At 56.0% G+C, this 17,652-nt stretch overlaps 2 protein-coding genes across 2 annotated transcripts in view; both read left to right on the plus strand.

Moving 5' to 3' along the window:
• P3H3 (prolyl 3-hydroxylase 3) overlaps positions 1-9,776 on the plus strand; it is a 10,844-nt gene extending 1,068 nt beyond the window's left edge. The window contains exons 2-15 of the mRNA XM_040642109.1: positions 396-548; positions 864-1,065; positions 1,140-1,271; positions 1,747-1,883; positions 2,329-2,418; positions 3,971-4,023; positions 4,151-4,218; positions 4,335-4,459; positions 7,122-7,223; positions 7,558-7,708; positions 7,925-8,042; positions 8,123-8,198; positions 8,970-9,110; positions 9,249-9,776. Of these exons, the coding sequence (XP_040498043.1) occupies positions 396-548; positions 864-1,065; positions 1,140-1,271; positions 1,747-1,883; positions 2,329-2,418; positions 3,971-4,023; positions 4,151-4,218; positions 4,335-4,459; positions 7,122-7,223; positions 7,558-7,708; positions 7,925-8,042; positions 8,123-8,198; positions 8,970-9,110; positions 9,249-9,416 (1,716 nt within the window). The 3' untranslated portion in view covers positions 9,417-9,776. The remainder of the gene's footprint in view (positions 1-395; positions 549-863; positions 1,066-1,139; positions 1,272-1,746; positions 1,884-2,328; positions 2,419-3,970; positions 4,024-4,150; positions 4,219-4,334; positions 4,460-7,121; positions 7,224-7,557; positions 7,709-7,924; positions 8,043-8,122; positions 8,199-8,969; positions 9,111-9,248) is intronic.
• Positions 9,777-10,904: 1,128 nt separating this feature from the next.
• GNB3 (G protein subunit beta 3) lies at positions 10,905-16,645 on the plus strand. Its single transcript, XM_008683533.2, has 9 exons — positions 10,905-11,165; positions 11,433-11,471; positions 12,733-12,839; positions 12,918-12,981; positions 13,098-13,260; positions 13,346-13,412; positions 13,505-13,706; positions 14,978-15,194; positions 16,044-16,645. Exons 1-9 carry the CDS (start codon positions 11,109-11,111, stop codon positions 16,148-16,150), a joined length of 1,023 nt encoding a protein of 340 aa, XP_008681755.1. The 5' UTR covers positions 10,905-11,108; the 3' UTR covers positions 16,151-16,645.
• Positions 16,646-17,652: the final 1,007 nt, after the last annotated feature.

The raw sequence follows: 17,652 nt of genomic DNA on the forward strand, positions 1-17,652 counted from the left end.
GGGGGGGGGGGGGGGGGGGGTTGGTCACACACACCTCAGCCCAGGGTCCTAGAGACCTGCGGGTTTTGCTGGTCGCTCAGGTCGCCCCCACTTCCCCACCTCACTTAGCCATCATTTGCACCTTGTCTTCCAAACGGAGGCCCCCAGGTCCCTCTGCCCATATCTCACCCACTCCTGAGTCTTCAAACCCCTCTTTCCGGAGCTTCCCCAGCATACTGGTTTCTAGGGGCCCTGGAGGTTGGGAAGTGGGCAGTCCTGACTGACAAGTCTTCCAGAAGGTTCTGGGGCAGTTCCAGGTGTGTGTGTGGTAGGGGAGAGGGGGAGGCCAGGGAGCCGGCAGAGGTCTGACACCCCTACCTGAGGGCACTGACTCCCTCATCCTTCTTGCTTCTCAGATGAAGAAGTTGGACCTGGCGGCAGCCGCAGCACACACCTTCTTTGTAGCAAACCCAACACACTTGCAGATGCGGGAGGACATGGCTAAGTACAGACGCATGTCTCGGGTGCGGCCCCAAAGCTTCCGGGACCTGGAGACACCGCCACACTGGGTGAGACCCTTTGACTGGCCAGATACACAGGGCTCACTGGACTGGGACCTGTGTGGCTCAGGCATCAGGAGACCTGGGTACTGTCCTTGGTAACCCTGAATGGAGAGTCCCTCTCTGGGGCTTAGTTTTCTTTCGAGGATCACTGAAGTCCCTGTTCGACCATTCTGATCCTGAGGCCCACCCCATAGGTGAAGTGGGACCTGGAGTCCATGCCCCAGATCAGACCAACACCCCTCCCCTTCTTTCTGCCTCCCAGTCTTGTTTGGCACCCTGCCTCCGGGAGCTTAGGTGACTGCCCATTCCCCTCCCCAACAGGCAGCCTATGACGATGGCCTGGAGCTACTGGGGCGCCAGGAGGCAGGACAGGCACTGCCCAGGCTAGAGAAGGCCCTGCAGGAGAGCCTGGCGCAGATGGAGAGCTGCCGAGCTGGCTGTGAGGGGCCCGAGGAGCAGCAGAGGGAGGAAGAGGAGGAGGAAGGGGCCGGCAGCCAGGGGGGCCTCTATGAGACCATTGCAGGTAAGGAGCTGGGGGTTCACAGTCCCACAGAGAGGAGCATCACGAGCTGAATGGTCCACATGTGTTGTCTGCAGGGCACTGGATTCGGGTCCTGCAGTGCCGGCAGCGCTGTGTGGGGGACACGGCCACGCGCCCTGGACGCAGCTTCCCTGTCCCTGACTTCCTTCCCAGCCAGCTGAGGCGGCTGCACGAGGCCCATGCTCAGGGTCAGTTGGGGAAGGGTGAACGCTGGGGGTGACCGGGCTTGGAAACAGGGGAAGTGAAGGTTTGTCTCTGATGGTATCCTGAGCCCCATCTCTCCGTCCCTCCCGTCTGTCTCTGGATCTGTAGCTGGTCAGGAGGACTCTCATTTGCTCTCTCCTTTGGCGCCGTTGTGGAAGGCTCAGGAGATGGGTCACAGGGCTCCTTCTGCCCTTGCTGCTTCTCACCTTCCTTAAATCCCCTCCTCTCTTCCCTTCTTTGAGCTCTGCCTACCCAGCTCAGGTATGTCTGAGTAAGCTTTGGAAAGAAGCAATGGATGAGCGAGCCCGCCAGGGGGGATGGGGGCTTTGGAGTTGTTTGGCTTCCGGAGACCACCTTCTCTGGCTCTGCCCCTGTTGGCCTGTCTTCTCTGCCTCTGCCCAGGGACCACTGTCGCTCTCAGTCACCGTGCCCCACCCCGCCCTATTGCTCTGTCTCCAGTGGGAAATCTGTCCCAGGCTATGGAAAACGTCCTGAGTGTTCTGCTCTTCTACCCGGAGGATGAGGCTGCCAAGAAGGCCCTGAACCAGTACCAGGCCCAGCTGGGAGAGCCGAGACCTGGCCTCGGGCCGAGAGAGGTAACCCTCTGCTGCATACGTACCCTGTGAGGTAACCCTAAACCAAATAGACCTGAGAAGTAACCTGGACTCTGTCCCCCCATCTCGTCACCGCAGGCAACCCCAAGTCTGGCATCTGACTTGTCTCCGCTCCCTGCTCCCCACTGCAGACTCGACTTTCTGAGTCCAAGTGCCAGCCCATCCCTCTTGCCTTCACCTCACCCCTACTTGCCCCCCCTCATGTGCCCTCCTGTGCCACAGGCCTATGCGCACCGCCACCCCCTCGCCCCTTTGAGCCCAGATGCCCTGAAGCTCTTGAAGAGAAAGGCGTAGGAAAGGGTTTAGGAGTGTGCAGGCTGTCCCCTAGAACCTGGGACTGCCATGCTCTCCTCCAGCCTTAACTTCCCTGCCCCACTCTACTTCTCCTCGTCTCGCCCCTTTCTCCCTGCTGCCCACACCACCTCAGGACATCCGACGCTTCATCCTTCGATCCTTGGGGGAGAAGAGACATCTCTACTATGCCATGGAGCACCTGGGGGCCAGCTTCAAGGATCCTGTGCGTAATTCCCCTTGTCCCTATCTTGCTCCCCCAGGAGGAAGAGAACAGTGATGCCCTACATTTGGGTTACTTCGGTTTGCAACAAGGCTCCCCATTTCCCACACCCCTGGGAGGCTTAGAGAAGAGTCTGTGGTCCCAGTGTCTCAGGGACAGAGGCAGGTGCCTGTAGAGAGCGCGGCTTTGGGGTCATGCAGGCCGAAGTGTGGGTCTCTTCTCTGCCATAAACAAGCTCTGGACCTTCACTCGCCTCAGCCTCAATTTCCTTACCTGTAAAACGGGCACATCAGACCTAGCTCATAGAGTGATTGAAGCCGTCTCATTTGCTAGTAGAGAAGTCTCTGCTGCTGCTGCTTTCCTTACTGTTCTTTTTGTTGTAGTTGTGAGAGGAAACTGAAGGACAGAGGGTTTGTTCATTGCTAGGACAATAACCTAAAGCATTTTCACAAGCTCCTTGGCACCACTGACATTTTTGACCTGATTATTCTTTGTAGGGGAGAAGAAGGGGGCTTGCGTAGGCATTATGGGGTATTCAACAGCTTCTCTGGCCTCTACCCAGTAGATGTCAATAGCACTTGAGTCATGACAATCAAAAATGTTTCCAGACATCGCCTAATATCCCCTGGGGGGCAAAATCTCCTGCTTGAGAACCGCTGGTTCAAAGTGTGGACTCTAAAGCTAGTTTAGTACGTATGTATGTGCGTGTGTATGTATGCATGTATGTGTATGTATATGTATGTATGTGTGTGTATGTGTGTACGTATGTGTGTACGTATGTATGTGTGTATGTGTATGTATGTGCGTACGTATGTATGTGTGTATGTATGTATGCGTGTATGTGTGTGTATATATATGTGTTTGTGTACGCATGTGTGTATGTCTGTGTACATGTCTGTGTATGTTTGTATGTATGTGTGTACGTATGTATGTGTGTATGTGTATATGTATGTGTGCGTGTATGTGTCTGTTTATGTGTGTGTATGTGTATATGTGTGTGTATGCATGTGTGTGTATGTCTGTGTACATGTCTGTGTGTGTATGTTTGTATGTATGTGTGTACGTGTGTGTGTGTGTGTGTGTGCGTATGTATGTGAAGTAGGCTCCACACCCAGCCTGGGGCTGGAACTCAGGACCCCAAGATGAAGAGTCACATGCTCTACCAACTGAGCCACTGGGCCCCTCTCCAGCTGGTCTGAATCCCAACTCTGTCACTTACTAGCTGTGTGATCTTGGGCATGTTGCTTTACCATTCTGTGTCTTAGAGTCTTCAACTGCAAAATGGGCACATTTTGCGAACGTTGCATGATAAAGCTCCACGCGTTCCGCTTCCATGCATGAAGCTGTTAGAAAAGCCCCTGACGAATAGCACTACATGAGCAGTTGGTAGAGTTTGGCCCAGCTCCTGGGGCTCCTGACAATGAGTCCAGGGCTTTTCCCACCTCTGCCTTCCTCTCTGGAAGCAGGAGGACCTTAATGTGGTAGTCAGAGTCTAATAATGTCAGGGATTCAGGCTGGGCTTGGTGGGTGATGGCGCTTTTCCTGACTCTCCCAGGATCCCTGGACCCCAGCAGCTGTCATCCCCGAGGCACTTAGAGAAAAGCTCAGGTAGGAGATGCCTGTGGTAGGAGGGGCCTGGCCTGAGCTGGAAGGTGAGGGAGGGGTCCTGGGAGGTCTGGAGAAGATGGGTCCGGACTGGACGGCACTTGCACTGAGCATGTCTCTCACCCCTGAGAGAGGATCAAGAGAAGAGGCCTTGGGACCATGAGCCGCCACAGCCAAAGCCCTTGACTCACTGGAAGGGTAGGTTCCTGGGAGAGCGGGAAGCAGGAGCCCGGAGGGTCTGGGTGGCTGCCAGCTGCTGCTGGGCCTACCCTCAGGGGTGTTCAACCCCCTCTGCCCTGCCCCTTCCCCTGCAGATGTGCTCCTCCTGGAGGGAGTGACCCTGACCCAGGATGCAAGACAGCTGAATGGCTCAGAGAGGGTGGTGTTGGACGGGCTGCTCACCCCAGCCGAGTGTGGGGTGCTGCTGCAGCTGGCCAAGGTAAGAAGACCTGGGAGTAGGTGGGACCGTCGGCTCGTTAGGGACCTTGGGCACAGCCCGGCCTGCCCCCTGTTCTGCCCTCTCTGGTTCTCCAGCCGGCACGGCACCTGCCCCTGCCTCACCACAGTGGACAAGTTCCGTTCCTCTCAACTTAGCCGGCCTGGGGTGGATGGACACACTTTACAAAGGAATTTTGCTGGAAATTGATAGGAAGAACCAAAGAAAAAAACATAAAGGCATAAGAAAGGGTGAGCGTGCAAGTGAGGATTCCTTGGTTAGCCAAGAGTTTAATTATCGGCTGGACCAGTGGCTGAGTGGACACACAGGCTTCTTTCCCCATCCGTTGCCGCCCCCTCTAGTTTGGGCTGAATGCTCCATACTCACCGCCATGTTGGGAAGCTTCCATCTTCATTCCAGGTTAGCCTTCCTTCTACACACACTCACTGAGTATCTGTGGCGTACTCAGAACTACTGGGTTCCAGGGGGAGGTGGATGAGCACAGATGTGCACTCAGGAGCTCACTGTATAGAGAAGGAATCGGACATGGAGGCACTTCAGTAGAGCGAGGGGTAAGTTGGTACAAGAAGCATGTACCCGTCCAAATAGGAGCGCTGAAATGCCAAGTCACAGAAAGCTTACTTTTTTTTTTTTTTAATATTTCATTTATTTATTTGAGAGAGAGTGAAAGAGAGAGAGAGCATGTGCAAGTGGAGGGGGGTGGGGGAGAGAGAGAAGCAGACTCCCCGCTGAGCAGGGAGCTGGCCTTGGGGGCTCCATCCCAGGACTCCGGGATCATGACCTGAGCCCCAGGCAGACGCTTAACCTCCTGAGCCTCCCAGGCACCCCTTGAGCTCCGTCTTAAGGATGAGTTAACAAGGCGGAGAAGGGGAGGAGAGCCAGGCGGTAAGGAAGAGGAACGAGCGGCCCGGACAGCTGCGGTAGGGCACAGGAGTTAAGGGCATGGGCCGGCCCCGACGGTGATTAGCTGGCTGACCTCGTGCCATGTATCTTAGTGTCTCTGAGCCTCGTTCCTTCATCTGTAAAATGGGGCTAAATGCAGTGGGCTCTTTCAGGGCTGTTGTGAGGCCCGAGGCAGTACTTGGTAGAGCTGTTGGAAGAATATAAAAAGTGCTCAGGATTCGCCGTTGCTGTGTCGTCAGGCTGTATGTTATCCGGAGGAGGTAGACGGGAGGGAAGCCAGAGGTGGAGGCACGGGCGAGATGGCGCAGGGCCTTCTGTCCCAGCTACGGAGTTTGTTGACCGTGGACAGCTTATCGGAGAATTTAAGGAGGGGTTAGCTGTTGCGTCCCCATGCGTTAGCAGGAGCGGGGTCTGGAGTCACCATGCTGCAGAACCGGCAGATCCCTCTAGTGGCACTGTGGAGAATGCCCTGGGAAAGGAAGGAGGGGAGGCTTCTGGGGTGATGTTGGCGTGCCACTGCCTTAGGTTAGATCCTCATTTCAAGGGAATGAAGAGAGGGGGACAGATGAGAAATATTTAGAAAGTCAAAGATAAAGAAGTTCAGCACTAAATCTATGTGGAAAATAATGGATGAAAGGATGGAGTCAGGAATAACTCCCAAGTATCGGCTCTTCTTTCTGTTCCTCCATCACACTAAATTCATTCTGGCCTCGGGACCTTTGCACTTGCTGTTACTGCTACCTGGAACATTTTTTTCTCTCACATATTTAAGTGGCTCCTTCATATCATTTGCTTTCAATGTAGATGTCACCTCACTCATCAATTAGCTGTCCCCTACCCACTGCCTGGGCACTCTGAAAGTTGTAGCCCTGTTTTAACTTTTTTATATCATTTATCCCCATCTGAGTTAATCTGGTTTGTTTGTTTATTTATTTACTCAAAATATAAACTGCGTGAGAGCATGTTCACGGGTGTGTCCTCAGTGCCTAGAACAGTGCCTGGCATAATGGAAGTGCTCCGTACAAATTTCTTGAATGAATAAATACAAGAATGGAAGGTTAGATGGCTTGGGTGAGTAGGTGGTCTCTCAGAGATGGGGTTTATACACAGGGTGACTGCAAAAAGGTTGCAAAAAGCAGCCAAAAAGAATAGGTATCAGGAAAAGGACATTCAAATACCAGGAGACCCCCCGGTAATGAGACTCATGTAGGTGGTTGGGTAGTTGGGGCTCAGCATCAAGGGTTCTCACATTCTCCAAGAGTGTGTCAAGGGTGTCAGAAAGGCACCTCGGCTGATACTGTCTCCCCACCTTGAGCCCCCGGGACCTGACCTGACTATCAAACTTCCTGCTAGGGCCCTGTTCCTGGAAAGACTCCTCTATCCTTGGCTCATCAGGAATGAGTGATCAAGCTCTTCCTGCCCCCTTTTCCCAATGGCCGTTACCCTCTCAGAGGCCCCTTCCCTGCTGTAGGAAGCTCTCCAGCGTTCTAGGCACAGCAGCCTTGGCCAGTGAGGTTCCAGATCTTTACCAGAGGGTGACAGTATAGACCTGAACATAGTCGTTCTGTGGGAAGGGGCAGCAGCTCAGGGAAGGGGGCCAGCAGAGAACACTGGGGGCTTCTAGCCTCTTCCGGGGAGTGGGACAATTGGAGGAAGGTCTTGCAGCCCTGTGGGCAGTGACGTGGGAGATGGCCTGGGACCCAGGGAGTGAGACTCCCCAGCCACCTCTCTCCCTCCGTAGGACGCCGCCGAGGCTGGAGCCAGGTCTGGCTATCGTGGCCGCCGCTCCCCTCACACCCCCCATGAACGCTTCGAGGGGCTCACGGTGCTCAAGGCTGCACAGGTGAGAGGAGGCCCCCGTGCCCTGGTCTGATGCCCAGAACCGGAGAAGAGGGTACACAGGAGACTGGGTGCCCAAGCCTGGGCCTCTCCTGTGTACTGAGAGCGCCTGAGGCCCCTGTCTAGAGTTGAGGGCGGCGGGAGGTGAGGTGTTCTGAGACTTAGGGACCCGGGTGATGGTCACAGAGCCAATGGAAGGAGCAGTTTGGGCTGACGGACAGAGCTGGCTGCTGAGACCAAGCCCATGGGTGGAGAGCAATGGAAGTAGGGCAGGGGCTGGGGCAGGGCCGCCCTTCCATCGCCCCCTCCTTTCCCGCCCTTCCTTTCCCGGCTTGCAGCTGGCCCAGGCTGGGTCCGTGGGCAGTCAGGGGGCTAAGCTGCTTCTGGAGGTGAGCGAGCGCGTGAGGACCTTGACACAGGCCTATTTCTCCCCGGAGCGGCCCCTGCATCTTTCCTTCACCCACCTGGTGTGCCGGAGTGCCATAGAAGGTAACCACCAGGGAGCCTAGCTGTTCCTCCCCAACCCCAGGCCCCTGTTGGGCACTGCACCCCCTCCGCATCCCCAAACTCCGTGGGTTTTCTGACGCCCCCGCCCGGGTAAGGGCCTGGCCCCTCTGCCCAGCCGTGATCCCCCGAAGCTGCAGGGTGAGCGTGGGCCGCAGTGGATGAGCACAGGGGCGTTCACCAGGTCGCTTTGCTTGCCAGGAGAGCAAGACCAGCGCATGGACCTCAGTCACCCGGTACACGCAGACAATTGCGTCCTGGACCCCGACACTGGGGACTGCTGGCGGGAGCCCCCAGCCTACACCTATCGAGACTACAGGTGGGCAGCCCCCCCCAGGGGTCAGGCAGGTGGACCTGGGTTGGGGGGTCTCACTGCCTGCCGCCTTCCTCCCTTTGCAGTGGGCTCCTCTACCTCAACGATGACTTCCACGGTGGGGACCTGTTCTTCACAGAGCCCAATGCCCTCACGGTCACAGTAAGCCGGGTGGGGGCCGTGGGGGTGTGGGGGGAGCCCAGCTGTGGGCTCTGAATTCAAAACAGAAGCTTCCCAGAGGCAAATGCAGGGAAATGGCCAGGGGGCCCCCTTACTCCTTTCCTTTCCTGGCCTCCCCAGCCCTTTCCACCACTTGTCTGGGTTCGGGGGTATAGCAGAGTTTGATTACACCTCCCCAGGAGATCTGCAGCGGTCCCTGTTTGCCTCACTCCCTCAAGGAGGGGGGTAAAGCGCAGGTCCCCAAGGCCATAGTCATGGTGGAAACCAGGGGCTGGACTTGCGCGGGAGGAGAGGGGCAGTGATTTTGCGTCATCTACTGCTCTGTCTAACCCGATTACCTCCTTCTCTGCTGCCACCAGCTACAGATGATCTGTGGCCTCCCTGAGGGGGAAGAATGTCCCCAAGACCCTTATCCCCAGTACCCAGGGTCTGGTACTGCATTCATACCTTCAGATTGCTTCACACCCGGGGTTCAAAGGGTTGGGCGGGAAAAGTCAAGGCCTGGGTGGGGGGTGGAGAGGCCCCTTTCCTTTGGCTCCGACTCCTCCAGCCTCGGTCTGGCGTTTGTGCTCCCCAAGTTGAGGCCAACTTCCCATCCCCCCCCCCCCCGGGATAGTTCCTGAATTAAGGAGAGGAAAGCGATGGGCAGAAGAGCTGAACTCTGCACCCCGGCCCGCCACCTGCCGTAGGGAGTCAGAGCCAAGTTCTCTGAGAGCACCCATCCCTGGCGCTGAACCTGCCCTCCCCCCTCAGGCTCAGGTTCGTCCGCGCTGTGGACGCCTCGTGGCTTTCAGCTCCGGTGGGGAGAATCCCCACGGTGTGTGGGCCGTGACGCGGGGACGGCGCTGCGCCCTGGCGCTGTGGCACACATGGGCACCTGAGCACAGGGAGCAGGTGAGGAGGAGCGGGGGTAGGAAGGGCTGTCCCTCTGGTGTGTGAAGGACGAGGGGCGGGGTCCGAGGCGTCCCAGGGAGGGTCCTTGGGGCAAGGTGATGCAGGGGATCGGGCCAAACTCTCCTCCCTACTCCCCAGGAGTGGACAGAAGCCAAAGAGCTGCTGAAGGAGCCAGGGGAGGAGGAGGAGGAAGAGGAAGAGGAAGAAATGCCCAGCAGAGACCCTTCCCCAGAACCCCCCAGCCGCAGGCTTCCGCGGGTCCAGGACAAGGCTGGGAAACCGCCTCGGGTCCGCGAGGAACTGTGAGGGACTGAGCCGGCCGGGGATGTGGCCACTTGACTTGTGAAGGGCCACCTTGATGCCCGGACCCATGAGAAGCCCCCGTGTGATGGGAGCAGAACAGTGAGCTCTCTGTCCCTGCACCCCTACTACCTTGGGGATCACAAGGGCTGCCCAGCCGTGGACTCAGAGGACACTGCACAGACTAGACTAGAGCTCACCAGGCCTGGCTGATGGACCTCCAGCCCACGGACAGACCGAGGACATGATGCCTCCCAGAACGAAATGGCGGGGGAGGGGGCCTGCCTGCTCCACGTGTGGAGGATGAGAGGGAGGTTAACCCTGGTGCCCTGTCCCAGCCTGTAATAAAGAACTGAAGATCCCTCAGCCAAGAGCCCAGTCAAGGGTATCATGGTTTCTGTGGTGTCTGCAGCGGGGGAATGGCTGTGGCTGGCCTGGGAGGAGACAGGTGCCTGTGATTTGTCAGGGAAATCTCGGCCACCTGCTCCCCACATGCAAATGGACCCCCCCCCCACAGCTGCTCCTTGGGCCTCCAACTCTAAGCCCTGTCTTCCCTCTCTGAGCTTGGCCAAGACATAGGGCGCCTGATCCCACTGGTTCCAGCCTTCACAACCCCAGCAGGACTCCGTGAGTCACAGGGGCAAGGAGTGGGCCAAACCCCAGGTAGAAGCCGGCTAGGGGCTGCGCCCCATTTCCCACCCTTTGTCCACTCAAAGCAGGGGCAGGCCTGTCCAGTCGTTCTCTCTGGATCCCCTGTACTTTTCCCCACCCCCCACCCCACCCCTGGGGTTAAGACCCAGGGGCAGCTGGTTGGGGTTTGTTGAGAAGAAGGATTATCCAGATCAGTCCCATCTAATCTCAGCTCCTGCCTGCACTCTCCCCACATTCACCCGAACCCCCTTCCCCACAACCGTGAACTTAGCAAACCAGGGGTAGGGGACTCATTTTAAAGCAATTTTTCCCTGCGGAGACTTTACGGATCAACACTTTTACAAGAGACTGGCCACACTGGGCTGTGTTCTTGTTGGGGGGGGGGGGGGGGGTGCACTGGGGCTGTGGTTGCTTCTGCTTCTCTGTACCCCTCCCAAACCCCAACCTTTAATCCTCACAGCTTTGCTCTAATCCCATGGGGCCTGATGCTCTTATCTCTGCCTACAGGGAGACTGGCCAGGGAAGCACCCCTTCGACCCCTCCTCCCCCCCCCAGGGCTTGTGGGGGGCTACTCCTCTCTGTAGCCCCACACTCTTGCTCCCACCTACCCCCCAACCCCAGGCTGGGCCCAAGTCACTGCGGAAGCCACACACCTCCCTTCCTGCCCTCTCCCCCCACTGCTGCCAGCTGATTTCATTTGCCTGACGTCGTCGTTGTCGTTGGCCCTACCTTCTCTAGCTGGAAAACCGGGACAGGTCCAGTCAGAGTCCAAGTAAGAGGGAGCTGGTGTGGCTCTGCTGGCGGGGGCTGGGGGCTGCAGGGAGGGCTTGGGCAGGGCTGGGCTTGGCTTGGCTGCACAGGACTCCAAACATGGAGGGGCTCGTGGGGAGCTGGTGCAGGCCCTCCAGGCATTTCTCTACTACTTGTAGTGGGCTCCAGCCCTTGAGTCTGGTTGGGTGTGAGGGACAGGAACATGGCCTGGTGAGGACGCCCTACACCTACCCCATGTCCTAACAGGAGCCGGAGCTAACCCTCAACCTGTCAGCCATGGGGGAGATGGAGCAGCTGCGGCAGGAGGCGGAGCAGCTCAAGAAGCAGATTGCAGTAACCCCAGAACTCTCCCACCGGGGGACCCCAGAAAACATGCAACCCGGGACGCAAGGGGGGGGCGGGGAAGGAGGCTGGATATGCTCTTGAGTGACACGTTAGAGACCCCTGACCTGGAAGTGACCAGAGACCTCCTGAACTTGGATCTCATATTTGAGATGCCCCCCAAACCCTAGAGCCCCAAGCCCACCTGCCTCCGAGGCCCATGCACCCACTACCCCCACCTTGCCCCGTATGCCCCCCTGATGGCTGCTTTCCCCCCAGGATGCCCGGAAAGCCTGTGCTGACAGTACTCTGGCAGAGGTGAGATCTCCTGTCCCCCCCCACCCCGCCCCACCGAGGCAGGGCCAGAGGGAAGCGAGGGGAGGGGAACTCCCTGACCAGCAACAGCCTGGTGCCTGAGCTTTAGTACAGCATGTCCTTGGAATGAGGAACGGCATTAATTAATTCATTCAACAAACATTTAGCGAGATCTGCTCTGGGCCAGGCACCTTATTGGAAGCTAAGGCAGCAGATGCTGTCTGTGTCCTCAACCGTAAAACAAGAACGGTTACAAACCCTCACGGGATGGCGAGGATGAAGAGAGGGTTGGCACTTTGTAAATCATAAAGCCCTTATAGAGCAGTTTCTGGTTTTCTAATAGTGTACTGCCTTAATTCTAAGGTCACATTTTTTTTTTCCCATTTTGACATCTCTGAGATCATGATGCATCCCAAAATAGATGATGCCTTACAATTATAATGGGCAGCATTTTTTTTCTTTCTCCGTGATACCTAAAAGCATGGTGCTTCATAGAGTTGGTGACATCTTATGTTGGATTAAATACGTTAATAGTAAGAGTGAACATTGAACGCTTGCTCTGAGCCCAACACTGGGCTAAGTTGCTTCGATACATAATTTCATTTAATTTTCACAACAACCCCATAAATTGATGCTATAAACCTCGTTTTACAGATGAGCAAACAGGCTCAGAGAGGGTAAGCAACCATCCCAGGACAACAAAGCAAGTAAATGATAAGTCAAGGCCATTGACTTGAGCCCCAGCCTTAAATTGAGAGGCTGGATGGAGTGTAAGGGACATAGGATCACGGATTACAGGAGGTGCAGTTCAGGGTCACGGAGCTGCCCCGGGTAGCCAGTGGAAGAGACCGCCGTGCCACAGTGTTGTGTGGGACCGGGCTCCTAGCGGCTCGGGACAGCGGATGTGTGCCTCTTTTCCCAAGTCCGCGTTCACTGACTTCACGCTGGCAACTTGAAATTGGTCAAGGTGGGAGTATTTCCATGATAGACATCACTCTCCTCCACCAGACATCACTACCTCCACTTCCTCCGCTAGCCCACACTGGAGAGATGCTTGTTAAACACTTGGCAACATGCCACTGGCCATGCCTGGTCTCTCTCACCTCCTGGTTTAAGCTGCCCCAGGGCAGGAACTTATTTCTCCAAGGCTGGGGGCCTGACCCCAGAGCCTGGCACAGAACAGAAACTGGTCCGGATCGGTGGCTGTGACACTGACATCTAGGCACCCTACTCACCCTGATTTCTAGTGCCCCCTTTTCTGCAGCTGGTGTCGGGTCTAGAGGTCGTGGGAAGAGTCCAGATGCGGACGCGGAGGACATTAAGGGGACACCTGGCCAAGATCTATGCCATGCACTGGGCAACCGACTCCAAGTGAGGCCTGAGGGGCACCCGGGGCAGGGGGGAGGCAGGAAGGAGAGGCTTGGGTGACATGCGGTGCCCTCTCCCCAGGCTGCTGGTAAGTGCCTCGCAAGATGGGAAGCTGATCGTGTGGGACACCTATACCACCAATAAGGTACCTGCCTCCGCAGCCCTCCATCATCCCTGGGGGCACTGTGCCTCCCCTCCCCTCCCCCGCCCTGCCCACCTAGGAGCTCAGCTCAGCTCCTGCCTCTGGCCACCCTCCTGCAGGTGCACGCCATCCCGCTGCGCTCCTCCTGGGTCATGACCTGTGCCTATGCCCCATCAGGGAACTTTGTGGCATGTGGAGGGCTGGACAACATGTGCTCCATCTATAGCCTCAAATCCCGTGAGGGCAACGTCAAGGTCAGCCGGGAGCTCTCTGCTCACACAGGTGAGAGACCCTCTCTTCCCATCCCTGTTGTGAGAGGCCCAGGGATGTGGCCCTGCAGCCTGGGCCCTGTCCTCACCACCCGCAGGTTATCTCTCCTGCTGCCGCTTCCTGGATGACAACAACATCGTGACCAGCTCCGGGGACACCACTTGGTGAGGACTGAACGCTGGGAGTGCTGGGGCTTGGGGCACAGCTCTGTGCTGGCCTTTCTGTGACAGTGTGACAGCCCCCCCCCTCCCGGCAGTGCTCTGTGGGATATCGAGACTGGGCAGCAGAAGACGGTGTTTGTGGGGCACACAGGGGACTGCATGAGCCTGGCTGTCTCTCCTGACTTCAAACTCTTCATTTCGGGGGCCTGTGACGCCAGCGCCAAGCTCTGGGATGTGCGGGAGGGAACCTGTCGGCAGACTTTCACTGGCCATGAGTCAGACATCAATGCTATCTGCGTGAGTCCCCCTCTGCACCCCAACTCCCAGGACCCCTCACCAGGCCCCCCCCCCACATTCTTCATCCCTCCTCTAGCTCCCTGCCCCTCTTTTTAACTTTCCTGGTTGGAGTAATTTCGCCTTACAGAAGAGTTGCGAGAGTGACCGAAACAGCTCCCATCTACCCTTCACCCACATTCACCGCTGACATTTTACCACATTTGCTTTATCATTCTCTGTAGATGGACAGAGGGATGGCTGGAAAGACAGACACATACACCTAGATGTGGACATAGATATATTTTATTATCTTTTTTTTTCCTCTTTGGAGAGTAAGTTGCAGATATTATGCCTCTTTACCCCTTAAATATTTCAGTCTGTATTTTCTAAAAACAAGGCCATTCTCTAACATGGTCACAGTATGATTCTTAAATTAACAATGACACACTGTAGTCTAAGTCTATACTCACATTTCACCAATTATCTCAAGAATGTCCTTAATGGCCATGTTTTTTTTCTGTCTAGGAACATGCATCGTGTTTCCTTGCTGTATCTGTTCAGTTTCCTTTAAACTGGAATCTTTTTTCTACCTTTCTTTGTCTTTTGCGACATTGACATCTTTGAAGAGTGCCACCCAATTTTCTTTTTTTTTTTTTTTTAAAGATTTTATTTATTTATTTGACAGAGATAGAGACAGCCAGTGAGAGAGGGAACACGAGCAGGGGGAGTGGGAGAGGAAGAAGCAGGCTCATAGTGGAGGAGCCTGACGTGGGGCTCGATCCCATAACACCGGGATCACGCCCTGAGCCGAAGGCAGATGCTTAACCGCTGTGCCACCCAGGCGCCCCGCCACCCAATTTTCTTTAAGCTTTCCGTCCCTTTGAGTTTATCTGACATTTCCTCGTGATGAGATTCAAGTCATGCATTTGCACTTGGTCCTGCACGTCCACACCCTGATCCGGCGGAGCCTGGAGTTGGGACAGCCTCCGCCCTTCTAGCCATGTGACCCTGGGCAAGCTGCCTGCCCTCCCTCAGCCTCTTGCTCTCGCCAGCAACGTGGAAATAATGCCTGCCTGCTGCGTGGTAGCGAGGGGCCAGTGAAGGGTGTAGGGCGGCCACTGGCATGCAGCTGGCCTGGGATAAATGTCAGCGGTGAAGGGTGCTGGGGAAGGGACAGGCAGAGGCTGGGAAAGCACTTGCTCTAGAGCCATCAGGGCGGGAGCCAGGGAGAGCGGGAGAGGTAGCCGGCGCCTGGGTCTGAGTCCTGACCCCCTTGCCGTCTGTACCCTCAGTTCTTTCCCAATGGAGAGGCCATCTGCACAGGCTCGGACGACGCCTCCTGCCGCCTGTTTGACCTGCGGGCAGACCAGGAGCTGACCGCCTACTCCCACGAGAGCATCATCTGTGGCATCACATCCGTGGCCTTCTCCCTCAGCGGCCGCCTGCTCTTTGCAGGCTACGACGACTTCAACTGCAACGTCTGGGACTCCATGAAGTGTGAGCGTGTGGGTAAGGGCCAGCTCCCCCTACTGCCCCCTCAGCTGGAAGGACCTTCCTACGAGCACCTTTTTTGGGGACCCTCTTTCCACTCTTCCTAATTACTGGATGACTCTGAGCTCTAGCCCTAGACCCCAGTCCCCCTTGGTTTCCAACCTAGGACCATCATCTCTAGTGGCCCTGCTCCACTGCCCAGTGCTCTAGCTGCTTCCTGCCAAAGGAGCTTCTGAGTCATCCGAAACCTGTGGACCTTGACTGTCCAATCAGTTCTGGATTTCCAGGGCTCTGAAGCGTCAGGGGCATCCACTGGAGGAAAGGGCAATCTCAGGGAACGGTCATAAGCAGAATCAAGGAGATCTAGAGTGACCCCAGCCTAGGGGCTTGACTAGCACCACCCTGGTCTGAAGTTGAATCATAGTGTGGCTTCTCTTGGGAGAGGCCAGGTGCTAAATGAAAATAACACTGGCCAGAGAGTCAGGATCCAAATCTGAATTCTGTCGCTTAGGATCTCAGGGCCCTCGGGCAAGTCACTTCTCTCTGGGCCTCAGTCTCTTCATTTGGAGACTGCGCAGTGAGACTAAAGAGCTACCTCCCCATTTTCTAGGGCCCATCAAGGTGCTCCTTGCTTTTTTCACGGCGCGCTGACACTGCCGACCTCTCCTGTCCCTCCCGGCCCCCCACCCCACCCTCCACAGAGATTGGCCTCAAGAGAAACCCTGCCCCTTAGGGTAATCCTCTTTGAGTCCCCACCACAGGCTGAGAGTTCGTGGCCAATCTAACCTAGGATTCCTGCAGACGCACACGCGCTTTCTGCCAAAGCCGCACGGGCAGACAGGCTGACTCCTTCTCCCTCTCCCTCAGGCATCCTCTCTGGCCATGACAACAGGGTCAGCTGCCTGGGGGTCACAGCTGATGGGATGGCTGTGGCCACTGGCTCCTGGGACAGCTTCCTCAAAGTCTGGAACTAGGGAGGCTGGAGGAGGGGAGGTGAAAGGCCATGAAGACACTCAGCTGCCCCCTCCCCTGCCCAGTTTTCTTTTAAGGTTTGTTTAAGGTTTTTTCTTCTACACCCCAGCTGGTACTCCCACCCGACTTTGTCCTTTGAGGGCGGTGGGGAAAATGGGGAGTATGCCTTTGGGAGGCAGCATCAGGGACACAGGGGCAAAGAACTGCCCCATCTCCTCCCATGGCCTCCCCTCTCCATGGTCCTGCAGCTTCTCCCTTACTGAGCAAGGAGGACTGCCCCCTCCCCAGCCCTCAGACTTCCAGTCCGAGGCTCCAGGCCGGGGAATTCCTCCCCCAGAGCCACTACCTTTGTCCAGACCTGGGTGGCAGAAGGTGCTCAGTCCTGTGACTTTGGCTCTGGCACCACGAGGATCCTGGCCCCCTTCTTCATGGTTTCTCCCCTTTCTACCTTCTTTATTTCCCTCCTAAAGGACCTATAATAAAGTGTAGTGCCCTGGTATGTCTGTGATGTTTGGCTTCTGCCCCCCTTCTGTTCCAAAAAGACACAGGCCCAACTTAAGTAAGATATTACGGGTGCAGCAATAAAGGCTGGGTACCAAACAGCTTGGGGGCAGGAAGTCAGGTGGAAGCCCAAGCCCCACGGAGGAGGTATTCACCAGGTGGCCAGTGGAGCTTCCGCCCAATGGTTCACTACAACAGGTCCATCTGCATATGTATGTGTATCTATAGGAAGGTTACCTTGAGAAGGAATCAGATTACAGAAGACCTTGAATAAAGGCAGAGACTTTATCCTAAGGGCAATAGGGAACCGCTGAAGAGTTCGGAGCAGGAGTCACATGGTCAGTTGTGCTTCTCAGAAAGGTCACCCTAGCTGCAGCATAGATGCGAGGGGAGATTGGAGGGAAACAAGGCAGGAGGGAGATGGCAAGAAATCAAGAGCTGGAGGGACGCCTGGGTGGCTCAGTCGGTTAAGTAGCTGTTAAGCAGCTGCCTTCAGCTCAGGTCATGATCCCAGGGCCCAAGTCCCGCCATCAGGCTCCTTGCTCAGCGGGGAGCCTGCTTCTCTCTCTGCCTGCCACTCCCCCTGCTTGTGAGCTTGCGCTCTCTCTCTCTGACAAATAAATAAATAAAATCTTTAAAAAAAAAAATCAGGAGCAGTAGGACAGGGGGGCAAGGAAAGGGAAGGGGAAGAGATGAAAGACAGAAAATCACCAGGATTTAGTGCTAGGGTATGGGATATTAAGAGGGAGGCATTCAAGATAATGGCCATGGTTCAGGCTTAGGCAACAAGGGGGATAATGTTGTTATTCCCAGGGATAGAGAATAGTGGATGAGAAGTAGCTTTGGGGGAAAGAGCACAAATTCAACTTTAGGCAAACTGACTGTGTAGTGCCTACGGGGCAGTTGGATAAAGGTCAGGGCTAGTTGGAGGGACTCGGAAGTTACCAGGATATAAATAAATGATAGCTAAAGCCCTAGAAGTGAACACCTAGGGAGAGCAAGA

Source organism: Ursus maritimus, unplaced genomic scaffold (genome assembly GCF_017311325.1).
Source record: "Ursus maritimus isolate PB19 unplaced genomic scaffold, ASM1731132v1 scaffold_26, whole genome shotgun sequence".
NCBI classification, from domain to species: domain Eukaryota; kingdom Metazoa; phylum Chordata; class Mammalia; order Carnivora; family Ursidae; genus Ursus; species Ursus maritimus.

Coding starts and splice junctions, on each gene's coding strand:
- GNB3 (XM_008683533.2), top strand. CDS start 11,109: ATGGGGGAGATGGAGCAGCTGCGGCAGGAGGCGGAGCAGCTCAAGAAG. Junction 13,413..13,504: donor AGCTCCGGGGACACCACTTG/GTGAGGACTGAA, acceptor CCCTCCCGGCAG/TGCTCTGTGGGATATCGAGA. Junction 15,195..16,043: donor CATGAAGTGTGAGCGTGTGG/GTAAGGGCCAGC, acceptor CCTCTCCCTCAG/GCATCCTCTCTGGCCATGAC.